At 36.5% G+C, this 13,252-nt stretch overlaps 1 protein-coding gene across 5 annotated transcripts in view; it reads right to left on the minus strand.

The window, feature by feature from the left end:
* The window catches only part of SCAP (SREBF chaperone), a 113,093-nt gene that overhangs the window by 10,147 nt on the left and 89,694 nt on the right, over positions 1-13,252 (minus strand). For all 5 annotated transcript variants that reach the window (XM_056805206.1, XM_007499712.3, XM_001366973.5 and 2 more), the window contains exons 4-8: positions 5,842-5,999; positions 3,001-3,221; positions 2,616-2,721; positions 1,937-2,109; positions 1,254-1,380 (exon numbers count right to left, since the gene is read on the minus strand). In XM_056805206.1, coding sequence (XP_056661184.1) covers positions 1,254-1,380; positions 1,937-2,109; positions 2,616-2,721; positions 3,001-3,221; positions 5,842-5,999 — 785 coding nt within the window. The remainder of the gene's footprint in view (positions 1-1,253; positions 1,381-1,936; positions 2,110-2,615; positions 2,722-3,000; positions 3,222-5,841; positions 6,000-13,252) is intronic.

Raw genomic sequence — 13,252 nt, forward strand, 5'->3', positions numbered from 1 at the left:
CTATGCTTTCCTTGGAAGCCTCATAGGAGGAAGTATGGCATAGTAACTGTAGAGTCAGAAGAACTCGATTCAAGTCCACCCTTCTGACACATATTGGTCTGGTAAGCACTTAATAAATGTTTTTTGGCTTGATTAGATTGGCACTGGTTGAGGGAGTTTCCTTAATGGATGTTTCCTAAACCAATGGAATCATAAGTCCTGCCCAAAATGAAACTAAAACCCTACAGATTTGAATAATAAGAGCCCTTATATTTTATGAAAAATCAAAGAACACCTAAATAGAAATTCTGAATGTACCGAATGTACAGTACTAATAGGAGCTTCTGGCATTTACAGAACTTAAAGAAACAGACAAATAAATTTTGCCAAGCATTTTGTGCATCATCTCAGTTGGTCTTCACAATAGCTCTAAAGATATCAAGAGTAGAATTCAAACCTTGCACTCTTTCCATAAGGACCTACTGCCTCTCCTAGCAAGGCAAAGAGAAAGGAAAAACTAAAAATAATGAGATGAAAACTAAAATTCTTTCTGGTTAGTCAAATGTATGCATTAGGTTTCACTCTTCTGCTGTATGTCGCTATATCTTTATAATTTTCTTTTCAGTCACACTTAGAGAAAGCTCATGCTCAGAAGAGGGGGAACTGAAAGGAAAAATAAACTCAGAATTTTCCTGAGCTGTACCTGAAGAGCAGTGACTTTGTGAAAAGATTAATACTGACTTAAGCAAGAAGCAACCTGAGATGTTTTGACAATAAGTAAGTCTAAAGTTTCAGGACAAAGCAATGGGAAGGACTTTCGATTATATACCAAGATTCAAGGTGAACTGATAAAAGAAAGGTCAAAAATTAGTGAGGAAAAGTTAATATATTGCAACCATTTTAAGTTTCCTTTTAAAAATTACTCTAAAAGAATAATATGATTTGAAGGTTAGAATTTTTAAATGGCTTTAAAATTAAGAATAAATTTTCTAGAGATGGGAGGTCCTAGGTTCAAATCTGGCCTCAGACACTTCCCAGCTGTGTGACCCTGGGCAAGTCACTTAACACCCCCTCTCCCCCCATTGCCTAGCCTTTACCATTCTTCTGCATTGGAGCCAAGATGGAAAGTAAGGGTTAAAAAAAAAAAAGAATAAATATACACAGCTATCACAAATGGGCAATTTTATCTTTGAGAAAAAATTTTGACATTTTACATGTTAATGTTTGTGGCACTATTTCTGACCAAGTTGGTCAATCTAGGCCATAGGACTTACCCGCCATTCAGGGTTGGTGTCAAGCCAAAGAGAGTACATAGTCCTACAGACATTAGCAAAGAGCTAAGGACAGTCACCACTGCCGCCAATGCCAATCCCCACTTAGATTTCACCATGTCTATCTTCCCTAAAAAAGAAGAGAACAGTCCTTTCAAAAAAGGGAAGCTACACAAATTTATATCTTTCTCATTCTCTCTATGCTGTTTCCCTTTTACTTGATTAGCTAAGATTTCTCCAGTGCAAGGTGCTTTTGCTTTAACATAGAGAAAGAATCCAAGAGAACAGGTGAAATAAATTTACCAATCAGGTGACTGGAAAGGGTAAGTCATTTTTATATATGAACTCAGAACTAAGGAAGAGAGGCAGTTCTGCCTGCACAAATCCCAGAATGCTATGCTAGGAGGGATATATCACTGTCCCACAGGACCAGCATCAATTCATAAAATGACAGAAATGTCAATGACCCTACAACCCTAGAACAGCCCCTTCCCTATATAGAGGAGAAAACCTGAGTTCCAGAAAGGTGATGACTTACCCAAAGATGGGCACACATAATTTTTTCTATCACCATTTGGGGCACAGCAAGACCCCTGTCCATAAAAACACTCAGGCCTGAGAAGTGAGTTAAGAAATATTCCCAATTAATATTAATAGGTCAACCCCTAACCCCATCTTGGACCTACTTGTAGAGAAGTAAATGTAGGCAAAGAGGATGATGTAGGTGGTGACGAGGGGAATGAGCTCAGCAATGCCAATTTCTTCCTTGAAATGCACATGCACCAGATTCTCCTCCTGAAGACTACAGTTGGGGCTAGGGTGCAACAGCTTTAGTCGGGCCCGAAGGCTATTCAGATACCTAGTCATAGAGATGGAAGGAAAGAACAAGATATAGTTGTTCCCTTCTGCCCAAAGGCAGCCTCTGGGAGGAGAGGTGCAGTGAGGGCCTCTTTTATGTATTAGGTATGCGGTCCACTGAGTTTGAATCCTGATCCCACTTAAAAACTGTGAAGTAGGCCAAATTTGTTTTGATGCCTCCCTCCTCCCCTTTTCCTCTTTCCTTCAAACCCATACAATTGTCTCTTGTTTATAGCTAATTCTTTGGCTAATAATCATCACTGAACTATTAGCAGATAAGACCTGAAGGCGTTACCCTTCCCAAGAGCACCTGGTATAATATAAAGGGGTCTTTAAAGACTAAACGCCTTCAAAATGCAAAGTAATAACTCATCTGTACCAGCAAAATTTCGGGCACAGGGACAAAAAAGGAGGAGGACAAGACACCATATACAGGCAGCTACCTCCTTGAAAAAATAGCCCCACTAGTCCCTGCTGGCCACTGATCCCAAACACTGGCAGCCTTACCTGGAATGGTAATTCTGGAAGACCAGGGTAATTGTATAAGACACCATCCTCTTCCTAGTATAAAGGTTCATCCCACTATACTTTCCTGGTACTCCAAACAATAAGTCTATAGACATAAAAAGAAAAGTAAACAAGTCACCAAGAAACTGAAGAAGATACGATCACCATCTAGGCCCATCATTCAGTGTTATATCTGATATAGAGCAAGTATGAATCCCCTGCATTGAAGCAGCATCTATACTAAAAAAAGTCAGAAAACTAACAAAACACACAGCAAGTGGATGTTCAGAGTTGCTCTTTTCTGCCCCATGCAAAGAGCTATGTGGGGCCCAATAAGTCATCTAACAAGGGAATTAAAGCAGAGCAAAATAAAGACTTTGTGTACCTTTGAGAGTTGCAGAAGTCTGTAGGGTCTTTGGTTCATGCTGATGGATAGTTCTGATAATATCAGGGTCAGCACTGAAGCGCTCTTGATCATTTTGCCAGAAGTTTCCAGGTGACAACAGGAGGCAACCATGCTCAGGAAGCAAATTCCTAAGTTTCTTTAGGCCTGGCAGGAGATCAGTCACTTGCAGGCATACTTCCTCCAGGCTCTTGGTTCCAGAGCTACCCAGGGAGAAAGTACAAGATAAGCCATTGTCCCTCACCACTCTGGACCAGAGATATACATCTATCAAATCTCACTGGGTTCCAAATGGCAGAATCTAGTAATTTATTATAATCTCTTCCCCATTCTAATACAGCCAGGGAATAGGAAAAGCAGTTACAAGGTATTGAAATAGTAGTATTTCCCACAGTATTGTATACTAGAATATTTCTTGAGGAGCTGTTAAGGCACACCCACAGAGAAAGGAAAAACACAAAATTGAAAAGCAAAGCATGAAATTAAGAAGAACAAAAAATAAACACCTGCCTGGAATTCCTAACTAGATAGGATGAGAGGATAAGAGACTGATTATCCAGACATTGAAGCTAACAAGTTTAAGCTCAAGCCCAACAATGCTTCAATGGTTCAATATTTGCTATTGCCAACTCTACTGTCTGGCCTATTTTCCTCTCTAACGGGGTAGGGGGAAAAGTGGTAACTCTGGGGACGAGGGGATCTAACTGAATAAATATTAAAAGCCTGCTACATATAAGCTATTGTGTAAGGCACAACAATGGTAGTAGGGAGTAGTAGGTAGTTGGTCAAGTTGCTTACATTCTAAACTGGACTGACACAAAACTAACAACATGTTGCAAGTAGTTCCAAAAATTGAAAACAAAGACAAAAAATAGATAAAATGGACTCAAAGGCAACACATGATGGATTGGAAAGAGAACTGGACTGGAACTAAGAGAACTTGTGTTCAACTCTTGGCTCTACTATTCTGTGTAAACTTGGACAACTGAAAATTCCATCTTGGGCATTAGTTTTTTTATCTGTAAAATGAGGTCAAACTAGATGACCTGTAAGATCCTTTCCAGATGAAAATGCCTTAATTTTATGAATCCTAGTTCTGCTTATTACTTCAGACCTTTAGCAAGTCATTTCCCTTTTCTGAACCTGTTTTCTCATCTGTAAAAATGGTGAGTTGGATTAGACAAGCTCTTAGGTCCCTTCCAGTTCTAATACCAATGATCCTAATACTAAAGACAAGAAGCTCTAAACACTCTGCATATTTTAAAAATCTGCATATTCTTATTATAGTGAGTCTTGTCCCACCTAACAAATTTGAATTAAATAACACATTAAGAAGCTAAATGGGGAGGGAAAGAACATGAATCATATAACTATGGAAAAATATTCTAAATTAATTAAATAAATAAAATATAAAAAAAGAAACTCAAAGTTAAAGTTGAATGTAAGAAATTTAATTTTAGAAATGATATCTTTTTGCAGATCAAAACATAATTCACATTAATTTACTTTCAGTTTTATTTTGGAGTTTTGGTTTCATATGAGTAAACTCTTATAATAATAACCAAGATGGAAATGTGTTTTACATGATAATTCATGTATAATCCAGATCAAATTGCTTACCATTTCTAGAGAGGATAGAGAAGGGAGGGAGAAAGACTATTTGGGTCTTATAATTTTGGAAAAACATATTTGGAAAGTTGTTATTACATGTAATTGGGAAAATAAAATATTTTTTAATGAAAAAAAGGAAGTTAAATGTTTTTCTTTCATAAAAAACTAATGCTATTTGTCTTCTGGAAGTAAATTGAGTTTGTGGGTCTCAGACATTACCAATTTCAGATAGCAAATGAAACAATACAATAGGGGGCTGCAGTGAATTCTTAGCCAGTTTTGATACCTGAAATTTATAGCTAAGAACTAGATGGTAAAAAGTCAAAAGATTAATTAAGAAATTAAAAACTACACCAGAGAAAGTTGGTCTGTGAAAAAAATACTAAATAGAATGGATTCCTGAGGTTCCTGATATCTGTGGTGGGGTTTCAGTAACATAGTATCTTACTTATGGCCTACTTATCTGTAGTTTCATTGACTTATTCTCACTACACACCCTTAAAGGAGGATAAAATCTTCATAGTCACATGTAGCAGAGGTGTCAAATTCAAGGCATCAGAGTAAAAGAATCAGATTAAAACATGACTGGGAAATGTTTAACAAAATAAATAAAAATATAATACAAAGGGCAACTAGGTAACCAGAGAATAAAGTCAGGTCTAGAGACAGATGGTCCCAAGTTCAAATCTAGCCTCAGACACTTCCTACCTCTGTGACCCTGGGCAAGTCACTTAACCTCAATTTCCTTCTGCCTTGGAACCAATACTTGTATCAGTTCTAAGACAGAAGACAAGGATTTCTTTTTTTTTTTTTTTAGGATTTCTTTTTTAAATACAACATGGGTAATTTTAAGTTGTAGTTCATTTTTATTTGGCACCACTCTTCTACAAGGATTTCTTATGGATTGTTCCTAAAACTATGTGTCCCTGGAGAGTACACACCACTTGCGAGTCTTCTGCATTTGAGTTAGAGTAGGCAAATGTGGGATAGAGATGCACCTGACACAACTGCCATTAACAACTATGAGAATTCAAAGGAAAACTTAATCTATGACCAGGAAAGCAATTCTGTAAGATTAATGTTCTTTTCATTTTTACTAAATTGATTGGCTTACCTAACTATATAATTGGATGAGAACACTCAAGCTTAATCATAGAATTCATGGGCAAGAAACATTAGCAAAGGTCCCAGATCTCCACTGTTTCAGAATACCTGTCTCTCAGCACATGGTTTCGGATCTCTTCTACCAGCTGGAATACCCGGGAGAGAGGTGAGCGGAACACATCCACTGTCAGCAAATTCTTGTGCCAAGGAGAAACGGTTGATTTTACAAATATTTGCTGAATATAGGCCACTGGAGCTCCCACATACTGACAAGAAAATGGAGAAAGAGAGAAAGAGAAATTAACTCAGCATATTAAGGAGCTATATAGATCTAAACAAAATTTGAGAAAGTTATTTTAAAAACTCCTTTTAAGAGCTTATCAGTTAGTTGAGGGGAAAAGAAACTCATACATGGTATAGTTGGTAAAAAGAAAAAAGATGCAGTAACTATTAAATATACAAACGAATGATACAAATAATAAGTGTTATAGGAATTCAGAAACCTCACAGGTTAATATAAATGAAAATAGCCAAAAGAGGCTTTATCGTTCAATTCTTATCATTTCAAGTCATGTCCAACTCTTCACGGGTCCCAATTTGGTGTTTTCTTGGCAAAGATACTAGACTGGTTTGCCATTTCCTTCTCTAGCTCATTTTACAGATGAGGAACTGAGACAAACTAGGTTAACTGACTTGACCTAGGTTATTACATAGCTAGCAAGTTTTAGCTCAGGATGAGGAGTCTTCCAGTCTCCAGACTGGGCATTTCTATGGACCACCTAGCCATCCAGGTTTTATAATAGTAATCATCAAAATTATCTGGTATAAGAAATAGAAAAAAGTACTCGAACAGAACATATTAGATAAGCAAATGTAAAATCAACTAAATTCAATATTACCAATAGAGTCAGGTCTCATGTAAACCCATGAATATAAACTTTATAGTTTACTAAAAGGCTGGAAGGCCCAATCCCAATCAGCACTATGAAGAGTGAATCAAACTCTCTTTTGTCTATCAATCAATGACTTTTAAGTTAATCAATCAAAAACTTAAGTACCCCTACCTGGTAAGTGACCTTACCAGTCACTAAGAATGAGAGTTTACTAGTCACTTGCTAGAGTGGGTGACAATTCCGGAGGCCACTGCCTCCTCCTTCCCCCCCATGGGTCAGTGCTAGGCAAATTGAAAGACTGCAATTGGTTCCCTTAAAGTGTGGAAGGGACAGCAAGTATCTTGGAAAAAGAACTATAAATGGTCCTGAACTTCCTGTCCAAGGGACTTCTCTTTGAGGCTTCTCCGTTGGAGTCTTTGCTCCTTCAATCTTCTTCTTGGGACTTCTTTAGAGGATGGCTCCTTGGGGCTTTTGGACTTCAACTTAGAGCATTAGGCCTTTCGACTGGAGTTTTTGCCTTTGGAGCTTCTTGGAATCAGGGACTTTCTTGTTGGGTTCACTGCTGCCTCAGTGGCCTTAGCTCACAAGGGTTTTTCTGCATTGGGACCTTGCCTGAATCCTGCCCAGCTTGCTACTGAGTGACTAGGATTCCCACATGGAAATTGGAACTCTGTTGGGGAGCAAACTTCATTTCACCAGATCAGCATTTAGGATAGGATAAGTCTCCTTTCCTCTTTCCCTTCCACATTTCCCTCTCTCATCTAATATTCCAATTAAACAAAATTGCTTAAAGCTGCTAATAGTTTTCCTGACTTAAGGGATAATAACCAGCAACCACTTTTTTATAACTCTTTTATTTAGTCAAAATCCCAATTTAACCATTATAGCACTGAAGCTTTATTAACGAGCTTCATTCTTCCAAACCAAACTAGTTTGCTGCCAAACTTTGAGTGACTTCAGCCTTACTGTCACTCAGAAATCCAGAGCTCAGATGATCCACCAGCTTCAGCCTTCCTCAGTCTCAAGGTATAGGAGTGTGCCACCCCACTTAATAGGGACTTTAATGTTGAACTTTATCAAAGGCTTTTTCAACAGCTCTTGATGTGTTTTGGGGAGATGCTTTTGTTTCTAATTATTTTCCTAATGTTAAGCCACACATAGCTCTGGGATAAATCTAAGTTTCTCATAGAGAATAATTTTTTGGATAAATTACTGTAAGCTAAAAGTTAGGATTTTGCTTAAAATTTGTACACTATGTTACTATGTCCCCAAAGTTACTAAAATGTCCATATTCTTTGACCCATTTAATAAATCTATACCCAAAGAAATTAAGGAAAAAGGGAAAGTACCTATATGTACAAAAAATTTTATAGCCGCTCTTTCTATTTATTACATGGGAGGTGGGAGAGAATCTGTTGCAAAAGACTGGTTATATAAGAAAAGTTTTGTAAGCAAAATGAATCACAGGTTAAAGTGCTATCTTTAAAAAGTAAAGAGAAAAAAAAATGATTGAGGAAAACACTAACCCTAACAACAATGACTTTAAATGTGAATTGATTTTTTAAAAATTCAATAAATCAAAATGGTAAGATCTAGTAAATCAAAATTAGTAAAATACAGAAATGAGGGGAGTGTCAAGTTATTGAGGAATGTTTTAAAAAATTATGATACATGAAAGTTATAGAATATCAATATGAGGTAGCTAGATGGCTAAGGGGATAGAGCACCAGGCTTAGTGTTGGGAAGATCTAGGTTCAAATGTGGCCCACAGAGTTGTTCCGAAGACAGAAAGTAAGCATTTAGACAGAAAAAATCTTGTACAATAAAACATGAAAAACTAGAAGTTTCAGAGGAAATTTTAATATCTCTGTAAGTTGACAAAGAGTGAAGTGAGCAAAGCCAGGAGAACAATTTATACAATGATTACATTATGAATACAAATATCTCTGAAAGGCTTTAGATCTCTGTTTAATGTAATGATAAACCTTTAATACAGAGGACTGAAGAAGAAACATACCACCCACATTCTGTCAAAGAAGTGATGAATATACCACATAAAAAGACATACATTTTTGGACAAGACTAATACAAGAATTTGTTTTGCTGGCCTAAACAATATTTGTTGTAAGAATTTCTTCTCTTTTATTGTTCAATTGAGGAAAATGGCAGTGCAAAGATAAGTGTTTATAAAAATAAGAATAAAATGTGTACAGTACAAAAAAATAAAAAAGAAATACATCATATAATTTTCATAACTATGGGTAGGAGATTAATTTTTAGCCAAACAAGGGATAATGGTGATTAGAAAACATAAAAGATAATTTTGATTATGAGGAATTTAAGTTTTTGTGTGAACAAAATTAATATAACTAGAATAAATAGGAAAGCAGTAAATTGTGGAAAAAATTTCTATCTAATAACTATAACTATCTCTGATAAGGAATATACAATAACCAAGATATGTAAACAACATAGACCTATAGTTAAAAGCCATCCTAAGTAGGTAAGTATTCAAAGAATATGTACAGTTTTCAAAAGACAAGGAAACTATTAATAGCCATATGAAAAAATGCTCCAAAATAATTCATAATAAGAGAAATGCAAATTGTAAAAACCTTAAAGTTTTTACACCCAGAAAATTAGCCAAAATGATAAAGGACTTTCAAAAGTCAATACTGGAAGGGCTGTGGAAAGATGGCCACAATAATGCATTGTTGGTATAATTCTGAATTAGTCCAATCATCTATAATTAAAATGTATATTAAAAGAGTAACTAAAATGTCAATAACTATCCAGCAATTCCATGGCTGGCATATAACGAGATGGTCAAAGATAGAAAAGTCTCAGAAACATCAAAATATTTATAGTATCATTTTTTTGTGATAAAGTACTGGAAACAAATGACTAGATAAAACGTGGCACATGAATGTAATGGAACATAAATGAGCTGTAAGAAAAAGTAAAAATAATTACAAAGTATCTATACAGACTATATGCATGGATATAAAATGAAGGAACCAAAACCAGGAAAATAATATTTGCAATGACCACCATGTAAATGTCAAGGACTATCACAAAATCAAAACTAAATGGTCTATTTCTGCAAAGGTACCATGTCTGAAATACATACTCTTTAACACATTTAAAATATGCAATAATAAATATATCATTAGTCTTCTGAAGATGATTTTCTCTACATTTTTTTTCTCTACTATAAATCTATCATGTAAAATAGCCTCCTGGTCCTTCCCATATTTCCTCTCTCATCTATCCTTTTTTGTCATATCTTAAAATAATAACCTAACCTCAGTAAGACAGTCTATGATAAACCCAAAGATCCCAGCTTTGGGGACAAAAATCCACTATTTGACAAAAACTACTGGGAAAATTGGAAAACAGTCTGGGAGAGATTAGGTTTAGTTTTGGTTTACATCTCACACCATACACCAGGATAAACTCAGAATGGATGAACAACTTGAACATAAAGAAGGAAACAATAAGTAAATTAGGTGAACACAGAATAGTATTCTTGTCAGATCTTTGAGAAAGGAAAGATTTAAAGACCAAGCAAGAGTTAGAAAAAATTACAAAATGCAAAATAAATAATTTTGATTACATTAAATTAAAAAGTGTTTATGCAAACAAAGAAACCAATGCAATCAAAATTAGAAGGGAAGCAACAAATTGGGAAACAATCTTTATAACAAAAACCTCTGACAAAGGTATAATCACTCAAATTTATAAGGAATTAAATCAATTGTACAAAAAAATCAAACCATTCCCCAATTGATAAATGGGCAAGGGACTTGAATAGGCAATTCTCAGATAAAGAAATCAAAAATATTAATGAACACATGAAAAAATGTTCTAAATCTTATAATCAGAGAAATGCAAATCAAAACAACTCTGAGGTATCACCTCACATCTAGCAGATTGGCTAACATGACAGCAAAGGAAAGTAATGAATGCTGGAGGGGATGTGGCAAAGTAGGGACATTAATGCATTACTGGTGGAGTTGTGAATTGATCCAACCATTCTGGATGGCAATTTGGAACTATGCCCAAAGTGCACTAAAAGACTGTCTGCCTTTTGATCCAGCAATAGCACTGCTGGGTTTGTACCCCAAAGAGATAATAAGGAAAAATACATGTACAAGAATATTGATAGCTGCGCTCTTTGTGGTGGCAAAAATTGGAAAATGAGGAAATGCTCTTTGATTGGGGAATGACTGAGCAAATTGTGTTATCTGTTGGTGATGGAATACTATTGTGCTCAAAGGAATAATAAAGTGGAGGAATTCCATGGGGACTGGAACGACCTCCAGGAAGTGATGCAGAGTGAGAGGAGCAGAACCAGGAGAACATTGTACACAGAGACTGATACACTGTGGTACAATCGAAAGGAACATTTGAAAGATGATATTCAACTGGAGACCACTAGGTGGTACCATGGTGCACAGAGACATCAAGAATGCCTAATTCTCTCAACAGGGGCCAAGTGTCAGCAGGGGGAACTTTCTGCACAGAAAAGGATGATCACTGAATTCTGGAGCTGTTCCTGATGTCATCACTGTGGGAGACCAGTCATAAGCAGTGTTACCTGATCTTCCTTGCTTGAAACCAGGAGCAAGTAGCATGACCCTGGCATGACTTAGCCAAAGTCCCAATGTAAATCGCTGGGCCTAAAGCCACTGGTTTTCTAAATTATTAAGCCATACTATTCTTGGCTATAATGGACAGAGGAATCACATATTTCCCATTAATAGATTACTCTGCTTTTTAGACAAGTATGTTTCAAATATACCCTATCATAAGTACAGTATAAAACAATTTAGTAAAAATGAATGGGCCCGCATAGTAACAACAAGCATTTATATAGTGCTTTAAAGTTTGCAAAGTGCTTTACAATTACCTTATTTTATCCTCACAACAAAACCTGGCAAGTAGGTGCTATTATTAAACCCATTTTACAGATGAGAAAAATGGTACAGATGGTATTTAAGTGGTATATAAGTGACTTGTCCAGGAATACAGAGCTAACAAGGATCTAAATCAGAATTTTTCCTAACTCCAGATCCAGTGCTCTTTCCACTGAATCATCTAATTGCCTAAAATGAAGGCAATAAGAGAGCAAATGAGAAACAATTGAACTGGGCAGAATCTCTTACCTTATTACTGACTCAATAATTCACTATGTTGGCAACTTTGTCTCTCTGGGCTTCTATTTCTGCCCTGCCTTGCCCTTCAACCACCCTTTTTCTGTGGAAAGGACAAACTATGCATCTGTCCATCTGATATTAATTACAACAGTTTCTGAGGACTTTATGATAGGGACTGGTACAGGGAACTCCCAGGTTAGGAAACTCATACAATGCAGATAGCCACCATATAAGTTCTATGGAGTTTCTTGGAACTTGCCGAGAATCATGCAGCCAGTATGGACCAGTGGGACTTGAACCCAGATCTTTCTGGCTGAGGCCAACTTTCTCATCACTACACCATGAAGGTCTTTATGATATGATATTAAATTAGAAATGAAATGAAAAAGGCATTATGTCCTCTCACTTGAGCAGTAGGCAGAAAGTATATGGGCAATCAGGGTATACATAATTTCAGAACATCCCTAAGTTGAAAGTTCACAGCAAGCTCTCTAGACCATCTAGAAAAGTTCATTCTCCAGTTTACTCCAGTCATCACTTGAGTTAAGACAACTACAAGGGAGCAGTAGGGTGTGATAAGAAGAATGCTAGGCAGTCAGGAGTTTCTAGTCCCACTTCTACTACTAACTCTTATAACCATGGGGGTGTCATGTGAACTCCCTCAATTTTTTCCTTCTATAAAATGAGGAATAATGCCTGTTCTTCATAATTCATGGGGACTGTAATTACAAAATAACATAAGAGGTATGAAAGTACTTTGAGAAAAGTACTAAAAAACACTAGGTATTTTAAAATTCCTGGGGAAGGGTCTAAAAGATTCAGATAAAAGTAGCAGTTATTTTTGAGAACCTAAAGATGAATGGATGCAACACATCTAGCCAACCATAGTGATAAGGTGGGAGGGGAGGGAACAAGCATTTATTAAGCACCCATCAGTCAGGCCCTTTATGAATATATTATCTTATTTGATCCTCACTATAATCTTACAAGTTAGGTGCTATTATTCCCATTTTAAAGCTGAAAAATCTGCAGCAAAGGTTAAGTGACTTGCCCAGGGTCATAGAGCTAGTAAGTGGCCAAGACTGGTTTTAAATTCAGGTCTTCCTGATTCTGAGTCCAGTGCTCTATGCACTACTCCACTTCTTCGGGGGGAGGGGGGGATTGAAGGAATAACATTTATATTGCTCCTACTTGCCAGGAACTATGCTAATGTCTTTATAAATATCGCCTCATTTGATCCTTATAACAAACCTGCAAGGTAGGAACAGTTATTATATAAGGCAAATAGGGTCAAGTGACTTACCCAGCATCACATATCTCAGAGGCCAAATTTGAACTCACATAGATGAGTCTTTCTGACTCAAGGCCCAGCACTATTCAGTGCTCATTCAGCACAGTGCCATTCAGCACTATTCACACCTCAGTGATGGGCAACCTTCTTAGCTTGGTGTGTCAAAAGTCACCAAA

The sequence above is a fragment of the Monodelphis domestica genome, chromosome 7 (assembly GCF_027887165.1).
Source record: "Monodelphis domestica isolate mMonDom1 chromosome 7, mMonDom1.pri, whole genome shotgun sequence".
Lineage (NCBI taxonomy): Eukaryota > Metazoa > Chordata > Mammalia > Didelphimorphia > Didelphidae > Monodelphis > Monodelphis domestica.